Source organism: Myotis daubentonii, chromosome 15 (genome assembly GCF_963259705.1).
Source record: "Myotis daubentonii chromosome 15, mMyoDau2.1, whole genome shotgun sequence".
NCBI lineage: Eukaryota > Metazoa > Chordata > Mammalia > Chiroptera > Vespertilionidae > Myotis > Myotis daubentonii.
The window spans coordinates 32,841,284-32,860,177 of NC_081854.1; the positions used below are offsets into that span (position 1 = coordinate 32,841,284).

The following is an 18,894-nucleotide window of genomic DNA, read 5'->3' on the forward strand; positions in this document are numbered from 1 at the left end:
CCAGTTGACTTTGGGGAAGGCCAGGGAATGACATTCCACTGACCACTGTCAAGTGCCTCCCAAGGGCAAGGCGCTGCCAGCCCAGGAGGCCTTGGGGTTCAGCGGTGTGAATGAGCCCCTCCATGGCCGGACAAGGGGGGCAGTGAGGGACGCCTGCCCACGAGGTGGAACCTGGCTGGGCCTTAAAGAGTGAGCAGGACCCAGACGTGCTGGGGCAGAGGAGACGGTACTGACCCGCCACTAAAGGGATGAACATTCCCAGCTTCCCAGCTTCCCAGCCAGCCCCTTCCTGGCCAGCGGCAACTGCCCTAAAGCCCTTCCAAGGAGATGGGATGGGAAGTCCACGCTCTGGAAACCCCGAGTCCCTTGGCCGGCGTCTGGGGTCAGCAATCGGGCTCACATCCATGTTGCCAATTACTCGGACGTGTTCCCGGACGCAGCCTCCGTTTCCCCAGCCGTAAACGACACGGGTGGCCTCTCGCTCTCCTAGTGGGTGATCACGAGGGCTACGTGTGATAACGGCCAGTTCACCAGGAAGGGGGGCCCCGCGGCTCTTACCTGCCCCAGTGGACGGCCAGGTTCTGCCCGATGGCCACCAGCAGGCTGGTGGGCCCGTGCTCCCAGATGCACTCGTGGGCCCACGCCGCCGCCGACCTCGCCAGGTCTTCATCCCAGGTCTGCAGGGGGAGGAGAGATGGCACCGTCAGAGTCAGGGGTGGGTGGGTGTGAGGTCCCACGCTGCTGTGACGCCTCCCACCGAGGCTGCAGGGGAACCCACGGCGGGTTCTGGCCCCGGTCACTGGTTGCGTGCATGTCTCCACTGAGTCCCTCACTCAGCAATGGGAGTGGCAGGTCAGCCAAGGACTCGGAGGAGCCTGATCCACGGCTGCCCTCCGAGCTCCTGCTCCACCTCTAACCTGCCGGGGACCTTGGGTCAGTCCCTTCTCTGAGCCTCAGTCTCCTCACCTGTGAAATGGGGGTGAATACGTCCCGCAGAGGGATGGTGGTGATGGTTGTACAACAGTGTGAATGTACTTCCAGGTGCTGAACTGTACACTTAAAAATGGCTAAGATGGTAAATTCTATGTCATGTACATGTTGCCTTTTTTTTTTTTTTTTTTTCAGTATCAAGAAATGCCTTCAACTTGCCCAGCCCTGCTCCCCTCTGGCATCATGAACCAACCTAAACCAAGGGGGCTGGGGCAGGGGCCTGGGCCAAAGATTCTGCAGACAGGCTCCGCAGCCGGCCCTGCCTCCCAGCTGGCCCCGGGACACACATGACTCCCCAGGGAAGAACAGAGAACAAAGCAAGCGGGTCATTTCTCTTCTGCGGAGGAGCAGATGCCAAGCGGCCCTCCGAGCCCACTGCGAACCAGCTGCTGCGACGCCCCTCCCAGTCCCTGGGCAGATGCTCCAGCTCACAGGAAGGCAGGGCCGTCCCGCTCCGCATAGCCCCAGCCCCTGGTGCACAGTAGGTGCCCACTGAAAGGCTGTCTGGGCAGAGCGCCCGGCCCGTCCAGGAACGGGCTGCTTAACCAACTGCGAGGCCCCTGGATGGAGTGTCACGGGGCTGCGCTTCCCTCTCCTCCTGTCCTGCTGCCCCTTCCAGCCAAGACTCCTCACATCGGGGGCAAGTCCTGCCCTAGGGCAGAGCCCCTGGGACCCGCTTCACACCCCTGATCCCCTCCCATTGAGCTGCAGTGGACATTCTGGGTACCCTCAGATCCATCCCTCGCCGACAGCGCCCCACCTTCAGTGCCACCGAGCCCTGAGCTGCTTCTGCCTGGGATCTCTCTCCCATGTCCAAGCAAAGCCCGAATGGGGTGGGTGCGGGGGGGGGGGGGGAGTCAACCCTCCTGGGACCACCCTCAGCCAATGGGGACAGGCCTGTGGATAAACGCACCCACCTCCCGCCCTCAGGAGGGCGAGCCGCCTGCTGCTCCCTTCACTCAGCAGATCCTGGCAGATCCTACCCCCACCGGGACCCCCGGAGTGCACTCTGAAGTTGGACTTCCTCCCTCCTGTCTCCCGGACTCATGGGTCAGCCCCCATACACCACCTGCACCGAGTTAGTGACTCGTTCATCTCCAAGCAGGGGAGAGGTGGGCAGTGGGCATGAGGGCAGCTGGCACATGCACAAGACCCCTCTGGGGTGGCCAGCTGAGGCCCTTCCCAGTGTCCAGAGAGGCAGGGAAGAGCCTGGGCGGGCGCTGATCCCACCTGAGGGTCATGGGCTTCTCAGAAGCTCACTATTTATTCTGTGCACGGCTCAAGAGCGATGTGAACCCTGCTTGCCGTTGGTCTGAGTCCATAGCATTTCCTGCAGCTCCGAGGGGAGGGGAGCGGGAAGGACAAAGATCAAGTTAGGCAAAGAGGACTGGCCAGGCGGGACCTCTGGGGGGTTAAGGCTTTTGACATTCTGGCTGGAGACACGCAGGCCTGATGTCTGGCCTGCAGCAGGACACAGCCACGGGAACCCAGATCTGCCCTCCCTCCACTTGAGGCTGAGCATCCCCATCCTCTCACCCTCGCCTCCCATCCTCCTCTCGGCTCCAGCCATGCTTGCCACACAGTAGGACCTCAGAACACTGCTCCCCAGCCCTGACCGGGGAGCTCAGGTGGTTGGAGCATCACTGGTCAGGACACATCTAAGTTGTGGATTCAATCCTGGGTCGGAGCACATATGGGAGGCAACCGATCCATGTTTCTCTCTCACATCTCTCTCTCCCTCGCTCTCAAACCAACAGAAACATATCCTCGGGTGAGGATTAAAACAACAACAACAAACATATACACAATGTTCCTATGCAGAGCTGGCAGTCGAGGGTCTGGCTGTGTGGTGAGCTGCTGACAACTGACACTATTGACCAGTGTCTTTTCCACGCAGTGTGACGTGTCTTGACTATCACCCAGAATAAGGCATGCGCAAGGGAATGAATGCACACACAATGAAGCTCACTTCCCCGGCTCACGCCAGCCCTCACGGACCTCCTCCAGTGCCCACCTGCCCTCCTGGCCCCACCTCCCACTCAGCCTGTGCTTCCCCAGATGAGCACTTGCCCTCCAACTAGTCCGTGTCCCTCCGAAGGAAGGCATAGGTAGACATTCTTTACCCCTCAAAGGGACGGCTCGAGGAAGGGGAAGGGGAACAATAGGGCAGTGAGATGCATTGGTGAGAGCATTTGTGTCAGGTGAACCTGGGTATGACACCAGGCTCTGCCCTGCTGGCTGTGTGACTTTGGGCAAGTGGCTTCACCTCTCTGTGCCTCTGTGCCCCTGCCTGTAAATGGGACAGCAGTACCTGCTGGAACAGGGGTGGGGGCGGCTGACTGAGAGCGGGCATCAAGCCTCGGGTGGGATGCAATGTGGCCTCAGTACTCAGTGCCACCTTTAGCTTCCTCCAGCGCCTACTGTGTGACGAGCAGTGCTGGGCCCTGGTCCTCTGGAGCTGCCATCACCTGAGCACCTGCCACTTGCCACAGCATTAGCACCATTTTCATTTTTAATTGTCACAACGGCCCTTGAGGTCTGTTTTATTTTTCCGTTATTGCAGACAAATTAAAGCTTGAGGCTAAGGGAAGTTAATTTACTTGTCTAAGATCACAAGCCGGGAAGTTGGAACTTTAACAACCAGCCTTATCTGGCTTCCGAGGGGTGTCATCCTATCTGCATGCTGTCACCAAGTGCTGGTCCCACTCTACTCAATGAATAATAGCTACTAAAATAATAATAGCAAAAGTGTAGTTAACATTTATTTAGTACTTATCATGCATTGCCTCACTGACTCCTCCAAACAACCACACGAAAAAGATACTTTTATTGTCACCATTGTGCCGTGAGGAGAGATAAACACAGAGAGGCCAAGTAGCCTGCCCAGAGTCACACAGCGGGCACGTGGCAGCTGCCTAGACCCAGGCAGGCTGGCTTCAGAGCCTGCTCACTCATAAATCCTCAAATCATGTATCTTAACCCTTTGGAACGCTAACACTCACCCTTCGGCGCTGAGGCTATTTCACAGGCCTGTGGCTTGAAGCCTCGGCGGGCAGGGCTGAGCAGGAAGCTACGTGTTCAAGACACTTTCTCAATCAGTGCTGCCTGTTCGGGTGGAAACAGGCGCAGATGGGCAGCACCGGGCCTTAGATGCCGGGTGGAGGGGCTGAGCCTTGACTGCCTTCCCTCCCAGAGGGCCCCTGCACAGAGACATCCCCAACAACACCCACGACGGCTGGGTTTCCCTGACAGGCAGGCTACTGAGACCTACGGACCCAGATCCCAAGTCCAATCCTGAACTGTCACGACGTTGACAAAGAGGAAAGGGTGGCAGGCTCGCTACAGGTGGTCCAGGAGCCCTGGCCTTGCCGGCTGCCTGTCTCAGCTCCTTCTCTCGCCTCCAGTCTTCCATGCGACCCCTAGACAAGCTCAGTGCCGCCAGGAAAAGACCAGCCGAAACCCAGCCTGTGCCAACAGAGGTGGGAGGCAGCCGGACCCAGGGGCTTGGGGCTCCGCAAGCTTCGGGCTGAGGGAAGTACCGCCCCCTGTGGGCACCACTCGGGCTTTGGGTGGGAAGAGCACTGGGTGACCTGTCCAGAGAGAGGTGCATGTCCTTCCTCCAGGGGGACCAAGGTCAAACCCACAGGTCGAGGAAAGGGTGGGAGGAGTCTGTTTCCAAAGCCCCAAAGAAATCTACCCTAACTTCCTGCAGTTTGACCTTAAGAAAGTCTGCGCACGCTGCCCCATGCGTTTTGAAAGGGTGCCCGTTCTTCCTCCTAAAATTAGCACAGCCCCTTTGGAATAAATGCCTGGATGATTTTCCTAAGGGAAAAAAGGAATGTTTCGTAACGAATTCCGAAGTCTTGCTCGCAGGGCTCTGCCCGGACGGGTGACCCATTCGTCTGCCCTACGCTGGTGATGGGCCACCCAATGTGGGTTCATACAGGGACAGTGAGGGGCTCACAGGCACACAGGCACATGGGATGGTCCCCGACATGAGCGCTACCAGGTCAGGGCACAAGGCAACATGAAAGCGATGGCTGAGTCCAGGGGAGGAGGGTGGGGAAGAGGGTGGGGCCGCAGAGGAGTTGGGCAGGGAAAGTGATCATGGCAAAGTGTTCTCAAGGAGGAGGGGCAGCTGTCCCCACGATGCATCCTCAGAGGACGCCCGGAAGACCTCTCTGGCCACAGGGGAGGGAGGGGAACAAGTCATCAAGGCAGACAGGGCTCCCGAGAAAAGCCTGGGATGCCAAGCAGGAAGCATTGGTGCTCCGTCCTGGGCACAGGGGGCCCTAGAGGCTCCTGAGCAGGAGAAAAGTGAAGATTTAGGAAGCAGAACATGAGGGCAGGACTCAGAATGAGCCGGATGAGGGCAAGGCAGGCAGTGAATGCCCAAGGCTGAGGCTGTCCCCCTAATCGAGGCGAGACAGGAGCAGGATGGGAAGATGGGGTGGGAAGCGCATTGGATACAGACTGGTGGCTGAGAGCACAGGTCCTGGAGTCAGTGGGACTCCAGTTCGAATCTGGCTCTGTCACTGCCAGCTGTGTGACCTTGAGCCTCAGTTTCCTAATCTATTAAATGGGCAAAATAACCACACCTCTTTCCCAGGGCGGGGGAATGGGAGATGGTACCGACAGAATGGAATGGGGTGAGTGAAGGCACGGGGGAGAGGGGAAGAGATGTGGACCTGGGAGAGCGGCCTGCCCCTTCTGCTCCTAAGTGTGGGGCTTCTCCAGATTCAGAGAGGACCCCCACACTGTCCCTTCTCCCTCCCAAAAGACACCTTATCTCACAGACTCGGCCACACCCCTCAGAGAAGGTGCCGGAGGAAGACCAAGCTGCCACAGTAACCACAGTAACACACAGCCCAGGTGTGAGGCCTGCGCTCAGTTGTCACAGGAACCATGGCAGCACAGGATGCTCACAGTGGACACTGAGGCTCAGGCTGGCTGGTGTCCAGGCCACACAGCTAGGAGGTGGCAGCCCAGCCCTGAGGCCCTCGCACTCCACCTTCCGGGAGCCTCAGGGCAGCACGTGGGCTGAGCTCAGGGAGGTGGCAGGGGAGGTGGTGACGAGGCGGCCTCTGCTCACGGGTGCTGCTTGGCGGGGCATCAAGAACAAGGCAGGGGACCCTCTGCTGCCCGGGACCCCACGCCCGCCCCACCACAGCGACTGGGGACAAAGCAGAGGCTCCGGGCCCGGCGTGCAGACTCACCATGTGCTCCATGTTGGAGGCCGGGGGGTGCACCTGGCCCCGCAGCTTGTTGTGCAGCATGAGGATCTCCTCCTGGTCCGACCTGGGGATGGCCCTGCGGGCCCGCGAGTGCGGCTCGTCCTGCCGGTACTTGCTGAGCAGTTTCTCTAAGTGCGTGACGTTGGGCAGGAAAAAGCCTTGGGCTCCGCAGACCAGCAGCACCAGCCCCAAGGGGACGAGGCCGTTCAGGACGTGGCTCATGGCTCCTCTCCTGCAGCCGGAACTGGGGTGGCGGGGCGGCCTGGGCTCCTGGGGCAGAGCTGGGTGCTCACGCTCTGAAAGGAAGCAGAGGGCAGCGGGAGACGGTCGGTCAGTACTAAACCAGCTAAGGTGTTGGCTTGAGCGGTGACTGGAGTAGATAGTATTCGCCCCACTTTGCAGATGTGGAAACTGAGGCTCACAAAAGCTAAATCACCCAAGTTCCACCGACAGGAAATGGTGGAGCTGGGATTCGAGTGGAGGGTGTCCAGCAAGACAGCTGCCCGGACTCCACATAGGACATCCTGGCACAACCTCTCCCGGACCCAAGTTCTCCTGTCCCATCTTTTCTCATTGCGAGTCAGCGATTCTACTCGTTCAGGACTCAGGTGGGTCTATGACTGGATTGAGTTCTGTCTCCTGCTCCCAGTGGAGATTGAGAAGGTCATTCACATCGCCAAGGGAGTTGCCCTGAACCAATGCTCCCGGTCCCCGTGCAGCTCCCGGTCCCCGTGCAGTAGGACTCGGTTTGCCAAATGTGGTGAACAGGCACCCCCAAGACCCCGCCTTGCAGAGGCTCCTCCTATCACGGCCCTTCCACTGGCACCACCCACACCATCGCCAACACTCCAACATGTCACCCAGCCCCAGCCAGGGCCCAGCTGCCTGCTCTGTGGAGCAGCAAGTCACCTGTCAGCGTGATCCTCAGAGGAAGTGACAGAGGAAAGAGGGAGGACCTCCAAAGGGGGGCTGTGTACCCCACTCTCACCCTGACCCTGCCTGGAAAACCTGCTCAACAACCAAGCACATGGTCTACCCCTGACACTGCCAGGCGTTACCCTTTCGGCTGCTAGGTCAGTGGTTCACGCAGGTAATCAGTACCCGACGCACACGTCAGGATGGTAACCAACTGTAGGTTGACAAAACCAACAGCAACGTGAGGGGACAGAAGAGGGCGGGCGGGGACTCCCCAGCCTTCGCAGCACCTTGTCAGAGCTGCACTTCCCAAAGTGCGTTCCTGGAACCCTAACTCTGACACGTGTCAGGGCTGCGGGGTCACATCGCCCCTGTCAGGGAGCCACGGTGCCGACTGCTGGAAAGAACGCTCTCTTCACTTTTACTACCCATCCAGGGTCTTGGTCCTTCCAAGTCCTTTACCAGCTAATCCTCTTCCTAACCTTTCTTCCCTGGCACTCGTCATGTGAAGAGCTGTCTTAGTCTTCAAATACACCTACCAGCTTTAAAACCGCAAGGTCCAGTTTCATTAGGGGAATTTCCTCTGTGCCTTTTGCTCTTTCTAAAAACTCCTCCTGAGCACCTACACGGACCGGTCACTTCATTCACATCGTTTCCAATCCCAGGACAATCCATCAGGTCGTCTGTCCTCAGGAAGCTGAGGCCTCGGGTGGTGACACCACGACACCGGTAGGTGCAGATGCTGAGACTTGCAGATGCACACGCCAGGTGTGGTGACTCTGAGGGTCCAGGATGCTCACTCATGCTGCCCTGGCTCCTCTCTCCCTGGAGGCCAGAGGTCTCCCCGCCACTAAAGGGACACAAACTGTGACCCTCCTCCTGGCTGTCGCCTGGTCCGAAAGACAAGGCAGGGATTGAGTGAGTGTGTTCATCTACGTCTCTCTCTACCTCTGCTCTCTCCCCAGGGAGAGCCATCATCACCTGGTGACCGTCATTGAGCACCTATTTTGTGCTAGACCCTGGAGCATGAAGATGAAGAGGACACTGTCTCTGGCCTCAAGGGGCTCCCAGTCCAGCTGGGGAGATAGCCGCGGAAAGCCACAGCCCCCATCTGGTGGGACAGGCTGACTGAGGACGTCACAGGGAGCGGGAGGGCGAGGCTCCTGGGTGGGAAGGCTGACGCTGTGCCTCGGTGCTGACCCACTTAGAACCTGAGAGGCTTGATCCTCTCAACGAGGCTCATTAACGACAACCAGGTGCTCAGCAGTCGCGCTGGCTGGGACCAAAAGATGGCAGCCAGAGGAGGACACCCTCAGGGGCAAGACACAGAGCGGGGGCAGGGAGGGGAGGAGCCGAGCCTGGAGCTTGGACAGTAGAACCAGGAATCCCAGGAGGCAGAGCAGAGGCCAGTTGCTCTGGGAAAGAGGCAGTTCTCATCGCGGACCCTGGAAACTCTCCAAGGTCCTGACGGAGCCCGAGCTTCAGATAAAAATAACCGCCATCCAGAGGGGAGGCCTGGCTCTCTCTGGCATGAGCCACATGCGGCCCCCCTGCTGCGGAGTTCCCTCTGGGGCAGAGCCCGGGAACCGCGGGAAGGACTTCTGCGCGCTCACGCGCCCCACTGGGACTCAGCCCGTAATGCAGAGCCCCTCGCAGTCCCTGATGTCTCTCCCAGGTTAGTCACCCCACCAAATAAGAGCATTTCCCAGCTGCAGAAGGCCAGGCCGAAGGCGATGCCAAAACACAGTGACGCTGGACCTAGACTTGAGACGAAGGGACAGTGAGGACTGACATCACGAGGCGTCCACTCTGGCATCACAACAACACTCATTTGCTTTACTCTACGCTAAAGCGCTGGGGGAGCGGGGCACGCCAAGACGGGAAACAGGAGCTGCTTATATAACTCTCCTGTGGCTCACAGACTAAATTCTGGGTTTGGTTTAAACTGCCAATGGGCACAACTGAAACGGCTAACAGTGGGGCCAATCAGTAAATAAATCGTGGAGTGGCCATGGGTAGAACAGTATACAGCAGGTAAAAGGAATGAGCTAGAGCTATGTGAGTGTCAGCATTAAATAAAACTCAAAATCATGCTGGGCTGAAAAAAGCAAGTTGTAGGATATCATGCTCATGGTACCATTTATGTAAATTTTAAAACATAAACCATACTTTGTATATTTTTGGATATACATGGGCATGTACACACAAATATTTATATGTATATATTATATACACATACCTGTATGTTTGTATTGTGTACATGTACGTGTATGGATGTGTGTGTGTTTGTATGATAAAACCAGGACTGAATCAGAAAAAGTTCATGGTGGCGGTGGACTCCAGGGTAAGATGGAACTGGGAAGGAGAATGTGAGGGACTTCATCTTTACCTTTAATATGTTATTTCTACTTTAAAATCTCAAGCGAATATGGAAGTGCGCACCGCTGCTCCCGTGAGGTGGACAGGCTGAGTCGGCAGGAGCTGCGAAGCTGTAAGCAAAGCAGGCGTCCTCCAAGGCCGGGCCTGCGTGGGGAACGCGCCCTGTGGACTTGTCTACTTTAAAACAAAGCAAAACGCTGGCGCATGAAAGGGCAGTGAAACCACTGAGGGTCCCACATGCGTCCTTCTGGCATGTTCTCCTGCACAAGTGCAACCTTATTCCAAAAGAGTCAACAAGCCACCTTCCCTCGAAGGTTCCAACGAGAACTGATAAAGCCTCAGGTGGAGTTTTAGAGTTGGGAGAACCAGGGAGTTTCCTGGAACGTTCCCAGTGGAAGAAAGCAAAAGTGAAACGATTTCTTCAAGCCTTCTCCTCGCTGCGCCAGTCGCTGGCCTGGGAAAGCCGGACTTGCCCTGGGTCCCACCATCCGTGGCACCATGCTGGGCGGCATGTCCAGTATACTTACTGTTGGGCTGGAAAGAGGTTGGGCCTGACTGAGGCTCAGGGTGCCTGGGGGTCGATGTTGGAGAGGGACAAAGCCTGGATCTCGATGCTCCTGCTAAATTTGGGCAGCAGGGGAACACTGATGACTTAAGCAATAGGAGGGCTGGCGTCTCCCGCATGTCTGTCTGCAGGCCCAGAGCCCAGCTTGGTGCTGGCACAGAGGAGTGAGCACACGGTTCTGGGATAGGTTGTGTCTCTCATAACTTCCTATGTGGAATCCCCAACCCCCAGCAACTCCGAATGTGACTGTATTTGGAGATCAGGCCTTTAAAGATGCGGTGAAGTTAAATGAGGTCATCAGGGTGGGCCCTGATCCAATACAACTGGTGTCCTTATAAGAAGAGGCGGTTAGGACACAGACACACATAGAGGGAAGACCGTGTGAGAGCACAGGCAGAAGATGGCCGTCTGCAAGCCAGGGAGAGAGGTCCAGGAGGAACAGCCCTCTGACACCTTGATCTCGGACTTGCAGACTCTAGAACTGTGAGAAAATAGAAGTCTGTTCTTTAACTCCCAGTCGGGGTCCTTGGTTATAGCAGCCCCACCAAACTGATCTGAGCATCAGACAAATGGATGAGCAGGTTCATGTTCCAAATACCCTGCTGGGCACTCTATGGAAGGAGGCACGGCGGGAACACAGAGGCAAATGAGGGGCAAGGCAAGGGCCCGGCTGGAACCTGCAGTGACAGTCAGCCCACTTCACCGGCAACGCCAGCACCTTGGCCTGTTCTGACCATTCAGCTTCCGCTGCCCCAACAGCTCAATCAGAACTTCGGGCCAAGCATTTCAGTCCCTTTTACACTTACAATTTTTTTAATAAAAAGCTTTTTACAAATGAGACATACACATTGTCCAAGGCTGCTGGGAGCTTTCCAATGACAAGTACACGCTCCCCCCAGGGAGGCTGGCAGGGGGCTTAAGAGGAAGACCTACTATGTGCCAATTGCTGCATTTCTCAATTCGCCTCCCAATGTCCCAGAGGTCTGGTTCCACTGTCCCATTTTAGAGATGTGGAGACTGAGGCCTCTGGTGTTTAAGGAATCCATCCGAGGTCATACACCTACCCAGCGGAAAACCTAGGTTGGAACGAAGCTCCATCCGACCTCAAAACCCTTTCTTGCTGCCACTCCGTGGATTTCCTGTCACCACCCAGGCAGGGGTGGGGTCCCACCAACCCTATCTTCCTCTGCAATCCTCTTCGCCCTCCTCTGCCTCCTGGCAGACTGCTAGGCTCGGTGGAGCTGAGGCAGTGGGCCCTGGGGCAGATGGTGGCTCTGTGATGAGAAGGCACCAATGTGTCACCCCCAGGAGACTGAAACCTTCACGTCATGGTGACATTTCACCAAAACATGCCCCTCTTGTTGGGCTTGAAACCCTGCCAACCTCCATCTGCTGACCAGCCTCTGACTCAAATGTGGCCAGCTGGCCTCTGACCCCAGGCATTGATGCGTACTCTCTGTAGAGCGCTTTCCACCTGCTGAGGTCCCAGCTGTTTTCCTAACTTCCTGGAGGAGCTCGAACTCTGGTACCCGGACAGCCCGGCCCACACTCTTCTGTGCCTCCAACTCTCCTAGGGTTGCCAAAGTGGTGGGGGGGGGGGGGAGGGCAGGCCCCTCCAAAGGCATTTTCTAGAGAAACCCTCTTCAGCGTTTTGACACCCCTGGCCTCATGCCACCCCTGGAAACATCTGCCGTGGACAGCTCCAAGACATGGCAGAAATGCTCTCTGGAAATGCTCTCTTGTTCTTTTTCACCAAAGTTGCAAAAGCCAGCCGGCAGGTGCGCGGGCATTATTAAGCAGACCACAGATATGATAAGGACACCGAGGTCTCATGGGAACATCCCAGACATCAGGCCACCGAGAGGTGGGGCGGGACCAACAAGGCTTCCAAACCCGGGCTCGGCAGGGAGACCCAAGTCTGGCGACTGAGGTCACAGGAGGCAGATCCCTGCAGCACGGCCCGGAGCGCGCAAGGGCTTTGATCTCTGCTGCTTTCCACCCCCTTTTACAGAAAACACAACTCAGCCCAGGAGACACTGCCTGGTGTTTGGGAGGTTGTGTAGCTAGTGGAACCAACACTCAAATGGAGCTTTCTGAAAGCTTGGGGAGCTTCCCACGGCGCGACGCCCCTCCCACCTGGTCAAGGCTCTATGGGCGCGTAGGGGTCAGCAGATCTGCGTGCTCCCAGTCTAGGAAAGGGTCTCCTTGATGGTCACCTCCTGGGTGATGCCACCACCATATTCAACCCTCAGAAGCAAGAAAAGGAACACGGTTTAAGTTCGATGCGTCATCTTGCCCGGCAGCCTTTGCCTGTGTTTAGGAAAGTCTGCCAGAAAGATGAATCTTAGGACCGAGTCTGACAGCCCTCAGCTCCGAGACTGTGCCAAGCTCTCTGCTTTTGCACATGCTGTTCCCACAGCTCATCCTGTGACCCCCAACAGGCCCTCTCCGCCAGCCCAGGCTAGGCAGATTAATTCCTGCTCCTCACCTCAGACTCAACTCCGGGGTCACCGCTTAATCACGCCTGCAGACCTGTTGGCTCATTCACAGCTGAATCACCAATGCCTGCCAAGCTGGTGTTCAATAAATATTTATGGAATGAATGTGTGGCGCTCCTCCTCCTCCCGAGATCAGAAGAGCCGCATAAACAATACACATGGCATTGGCTTCTTCATCATGGCCTGAAGCTTGGGCTCTCGGGGACCAGAGACCTGGGTTCAATGTCTGACACTGCCCCTCACTAACGGCGTGACCTTGGACGTGGTACGTAGCTTCTCTGCATCTATACGGTAGAGGGGAATTGCAGGGCTTGTCAGACTAGACTTTGACAAACAAGACCAGCAGGTCTATAGCGTGATTAAGCTCCAGGAGGTTTCAGGGAGGCAGTGACTCTTCAGCTGAATCTTCACCAATGAGCAGCGATTAATCTGCCCGACCTGGGCTGGGGGAGGGGCAGGTTAGGGTCCCGGGATGAGCTGTGGAGCGAGGAACGAAGGAGAGATAAACATGACCATGTTAGTTATGTACTGTACAACTAACAGTGTTAGCGATGATGATGATGATGCGAAATGCCCCGCAGACGGCGCTGTTTGAAGGGATTCTCAGAAGGCTGACATTACTAGTAATAATGCAGAACGCAGCACATTATTTCAGAGCCCCACCAAACATCCACACATTATTTCAGAGCCCACCTCTGCCTTGAGAGGAAATCTAACTTTTTTTGTTGCTGTTAATCCTCACCCAAGGATATTTTTCCATTGATTTTTAGAGAGAGAGGGAAGGAGGGGAAGAGACAGACAGAAACATCCATGTGAAGGGTACACATCCACTGGTTGCCTCCCGAGCACGCACATGCCCCAAACCGGGGCGGGGATGGAGCCCGCAACCAAGGTACATGCCCTTGGCTGGAATCAAACCCAGCACCCTTCAGTCCACAGGCTGACACTCTATCCACTGAGCCAAACAGGCCAGGGCCAAAATCTAACTTTTAAAAATCCTATTAAATGTCTAACGCTGGTGAGGCAGAGGAGAGAACCTCCCCTAAATTTAAAACACACTTTATTCAGCACATGCCGTGAGCCATGGCCACTTTCCCCACCTTCCGGGGAAGCAGGTGCCGAGATGTCACAAATCAGGTCTACGGCATTGATGTTGACCAAACGGCCAGGAACCATTGGTACAGATGTAGGTGGTAATTCATGCTGATGCCAATGACCCAGCTCAGATGCCACAGCTGCCATGGAGCTCTGTCTCCTTCCAGGGCTCAGTCTTCGCTGAGTGAATTGGCCCCTGGTGCCCTGGAACTCACCAGCCTGCACTGCGTCCATTCACACTGTTTACCTCGCCAGCCAGACTATGTGCTTCTTGAGGGCTGGAATCAGGGGGGTGTTTGTAAATGTGTAACAACCAATGCTCAAAAATAAACCTTGTTTAACCTGCCCTTATTTGTAGTGTTTGCCAATTGCCCTGGTATGAATACTCCCGCCATGGCCAATTTCAAGCCAGCAACAGGAGGTACTGAACGTGGGGTTTCTGGAAAGACTTGCGCTACCGCACCAAATAACCTCAAGCGCAGAGATAATAGTAAAGTAAAAATTTAGGATATGATGAGTTTTGAGTACTTATTACCTTTCTTTTAACGGTGATTTATTTAACTGTAAGTTTTTGTAAGTCAACATTTAATGATGGTTGTCTAACTGGCTCATGCCTTTCTGAAACTAGGGAGCTGGCCCCAGCACACCGCTGGCTGGCACTGAGCCTTGTTCAACCTCAGGTTCCAGTGGATTCAGTGGTCAAGGAACAGTCATCACCAACAACCTGGCCGAAGCGCAATGAGTGTGGACTAAGCAGCCTCTACTCTCAGCCTCTCATGCTCATTCTCTCCACAGACTAATGGGGTCCCTGCAGTTATGAGGCCTGTGATACTGATAAGGAGACTGAGGCTCAAACTGGATAAGCAACTTGCTCGCGGGCACACAGAAGGCCTGTGAGCAGGGCCAATGTGTCTGTCACACTCCGTCTGCTTACAGATCCTGGCTCGTCCAGAACCGCCCCGCAAAACGTCAGGGCAGTTCTGGCCTCCAGCCCCATGTCAGCCAGACTCATTCAGTGAGACACCCCACCCCTAGGACAGCAGCTAACCCCAAAGGCGCAAAGAACTCGACATCCGAGCGAGGCCAAGCACAGATCAGAGTCGTACCCGCAAACCGCCCAGAAATCCCAGGAATGAAGTGGTGGCTGGGAGGAGGGGAGAGGACTCCCCAGCAGGCACGTCTTGGGCAGATCCCAGGACTGGGCAGCACCTCTCAGGAAGAGCGTCTGGGTCAGCACCAGACACCCGGGGCGGGGTGGCAGGCGATCTGGTTAGTTTTCCTGAAACCCTTCTCCACAGGCCTAGGGCTGGGCGGGAGGAAACAGGCCCCTGGACTCCCCACAGCCAAGGACAGATGGACAGCAGTCCACTCGGTTTGAGAGAAAACCCACCCCAGGCACCTTTTTTCCTCCTGTCCCTTTGGCAAAAGGTACTTCCTTATGGGATATATACTGAACAAAAACAATATACGAGAAGGAAACTCATCCAACAGACACTTAATCTACTTTGTGGAAAAAAAAAAAAAAAAAGAACTAAAAACCAGGTGCATTCAACTCAAGCCAAGAGAATATATCAAGGAAGCCACTCTCCAGGGACTGGGTAATAAATTAATACAGTCTTAAGCTACCCAGCCAGGACTCCAGGGCCCTTTCTCTTTTCTTGCAGGTGTGTGGATGTTTGCCGGGGAGCAATGCTCTCGGCAAAGCTTTGGATAAACAGCAGAAAATGCCATCTCCACAGGACAAGGCATCCAGGACTGCCAGAGGCGTGTGGGAAGCATGGCCACTGGCTCAGACCTGGGTTTGAATCCTTGCTCCTCCTCAAAGAAATGCCCAGAAGGGCCCTTCGCCTCCGATTCCTCACGGGCACAAAGCGGCCCGGGGTTTCCTCCTCTTGAGGAAGGAGGATGCGAAGATCACTAAAATAGTGGTTCTAGCCCTGGCCGCTTTGGCTCAGTGGATAGAGTGTCGGCCTGCGGACTGAAGGGTCCCGGGTTCTATTCCAGTCAAGGGCACATGCCCCATTTGTGGGCTCGATCCCCAGTAGAGGGCGTGTGGGAGGCAGCTGACCAATGAATCTCTCTCATCATTGATGTTTCTATCTCTCTACCCCTCTCCCTTCCTTTCTGAAATCAATAAAAATACACATATATATTTTTAAAGTTTAAAATAGTGGTCCTAAAAAGCCCAACAACAAAGCCCTTGGACATAGCAGTGTTTAAGGACTGTTTCTCTCCCTTGTCTCCTGGGTGAATCCAGGCATCGCAGATCATCTCTGCTCCAGCTCCAGGGCTGGCAGCACCTGGACCAGCCGCTTGCCTGAAATGCATGATTCACTGGTACTGGGTGGTACCTGCCAGGATGAGTCATGGCCACTGGGTGTGAACCGAGCTCACAGACACAAGCTCGGGAATTCTATAGCACCAGGCTATGGAATCTCCGCGCTGCTTTGCTGGCCGCGGAGTCCTAGGGATACGCAAGGGAACAAGACAGTCCGCTCTTGGGAAGGGAAGGAGACGAACAGCAACTAAATAAAGACATGAGGAAAGCAGCCCTGGGAATGGGGCAGGGCAGCTGAGCAGAGGTCGGGGTAGGACCACTCTGGCCAGGATGGACAGTGGGGTCCCGCTGACATCTCCAGGAAAGGCAACTCCGGGCAGCAGGAACAGTGAGAACAGAGGCTTAGAGGTGGTCGCAGGACACAGGTGGTCTCAGCATGACCCAGGACAGGTGGAAAGAGGGAAAATGGGGTCACAGAGGCAGGTGGGACAGGTGGGACAGGTGGCCAGGGGCCTTGAAGGTCATGACAAAGACAAGCATGGGGGTGGAGGAAGAAGCTGATGGTGACAGGGTCTGGTTTATGATTCGAAAGCCCGTCAGCATGCACCAAAGTAGACAAAGCTCACAGGCATAACACTGAACAAAAGAAACCAGACTCCAGTGATTAAACATGCATGGTGCATCATGTGAAGTTCAAAACCAGAAATCCAACCTAGGTGGCAGGGGGAGGGGGGTGGGTGAATGAGGGGGGAGGGGACTGGTCAGGCCTGCAGCTTGATCCGGGGTCCTAGCATGTACATATGCACTTCGGAAAAATGCATCTGCCAGTACAGGAATGGGCGTGCGGTCCTCTCTCTGGCTTCTGTTTGAAGGATGGATGAAGAGCAGCGTGAGTGGCTGCAAGGGGAACACCATCATGCAAGAGAGACTCCTCAAGGATTCTCCCCAGGAGTCTCGGAGCTGAGACGAGTCTGGAGCCCGGGCTCCGGCAGGACAGCGCTTCAAAGTGAACTGACTTGCTGGAGCCCAGATAAAGCCCTGCGGCTGGCCGGGCTGCCCACTTGGACCAGACACCCACTCTCCCAGACAGGGCCCAGTTCATCCCACGTCTGAGAGGGCACTTTGTCCAGCGATGCCAAAGCTCAAAATATCTCCAGTCCCAGCGAAGCCCAGGTCTTGAAGGTTTCTGGGAATAAACAACGTTTTCAGCTGCCCTGCGCTTCTGCCGGAGAACAGACTGGCTGTGTTGGGAGCCGGCGTGGGGCAGGAGGGAGGGAGAGGGTGGTAGCAGATAATACACGTACACGCATCTGTGTGTTAAATGTTATCCCGGAAACAACGCGTTCTTTCCGAGGGGACGCTCAGGGTTACAAACAGCTGTCCTGCGAGAGCTCCTGCGCACACAGGGACACTAAACACGCCGGGAAGGAAGATGCCGGCAACCTCGGGACACGTGCTGAGCTTTTTCCCGGGAGAAAGACTTACGGATCCGCCAACAACTTGTCCTCAAGGGGCTCCTGACTCTGGCGCTCACTTTAGCTCCCAAGCCACTCGCTGCTTTCTCACCATGTGACTTCTCTCCGTCACACCAGGCCCCGTAAGCAGACCCTTCCGCGCAGCTTCCCACCTACCCACCCTCCGCCCCCCACCTGTGTCAGGCCCCGGGCAAAGTCTGCGTCAGCTTTCTAGTAGGTCTCACATTTGAGTCTGCGCCAGAAAGTGCTGGAAGCCTCATTAAAACACAGATTACTGGCCACCCTGATTCAGGGGGTCTGGGGGGCGGCCTGGGAATCTGCATTTCTGATGCATTCCCCATGTGCTGCTGTGTCCCGCCAGCTCGAGTGGGACCCCACTATGAGAACTGCTACTCCAGATTACACCAGCCTCTCAAACCTCCTCAGGCCCTCCTTAATCCAGGAGTTCCCAAACTGTACCCTTGGCACACCCTCTTCCCAATCTGGTCCAGGTTCACTGTCTCCTTGTACAGGCACATGTTCTGTGTTTTTTATTCACGTTGGCCCACTCTGAGGGTTCAAAAATGTTTACTTAGAGAAGGTAGCTTTCCTTCTCCACCACTTGCAGAGAATTTGACCACTTCTGCCTTGAACGGAAGCAGGAATCAAATTAAACACAACGAAAACAGAACAAAGTGAGACCTCCCAGCCGGGCCCTGATACTGGCCAGAGTCTGTCATGGAGAAAGTCTCTTTGTTGGAAAGGGAGATGTTGGGGGCGGGGGGTGGAGGACATTAGGGACTGAGGGCACCACCTGAAACCCTGGCCTTGCTATACGCGGAAGGAAGGAACAGTCCTGGATTGGTGAGCTTTGCTGCTGTGCCAACGCTCGGTCACCTAGGGCAGTGGTCGGCAAACTGCGGCTCGGCAAACCGCGGCTCACGAGCCACATGCGGCTCTTTGGCCCCTTGAGTGTGGCTCTTCCACAAAATACCGGCTCTTCCACAAAATATGGACTTCTGAGCATGGGCCACGAAGTTTCAATCGCACTGTATGTGCGTACCCGCACGTGGTATTTTGTGGAAGAGCCACACTCAAGGGGGCAAAGAGCCGCATATGGCTCGGGAGCCGTGGTTTGCCAATCACAGACCTAGGGGACCAGCCAGGATGGGGTGCTCACAATTTGGGGGACACTACTCATACCACAGTGATGTGTTCTCAAGTGAAACCACCACCCTGATACACTCCTAGCCCTGCAACCGGTGGCAGGTAATCCAAACTCAGTGGAGCTGACCCCACTCGCAAGGCAGACCCTCGCTGTTCCTGAATCTGACCCTGAACTCAGCCACTCGGAACGTCTTGTCTTTCTCCCTGGGTGCCAGGCCTTCTCCTACCCCCGGGCCTTTGCACACACACATGGTACCTCCACTTGGGGCACCCTCACCAGCACCCCACCCGCTATCACCTTTCCCGCCAGAGAACACTG

General features: G+C 55.9%; 1 protein-coding gene across 1 annotated transcript in view; it reads right to left on the reverse strand.

Moving 5' to 3' along the window:
* The window catches only part of CRISPLD2 (cysteine rich secretory protein LCCL domain containing 2), a 64,218-nt gene that overhangs the window by 41,534 nt on the left and 3,790 nt on the right, over window positions 1-18,894 (reverse strand). The window contains exons 2-3 of the mRNA XM_059667173.1: window positions 6,207-6,520; window positions 559-677 (exon numbers count right to left, since the gene is read on the reverse strand). Of these exons, the coding sequence (XP_059523156.1) occupies window positions 559-677; window positions 6,207-6,446 (359 nt within the window). The 5' untranslated portion in view covers window positions 6,447-6,520. The remainder of the gene's footprint in view (window positions 1-558; window positions 678-6,206; window positions 6,521-18,894) is intronic.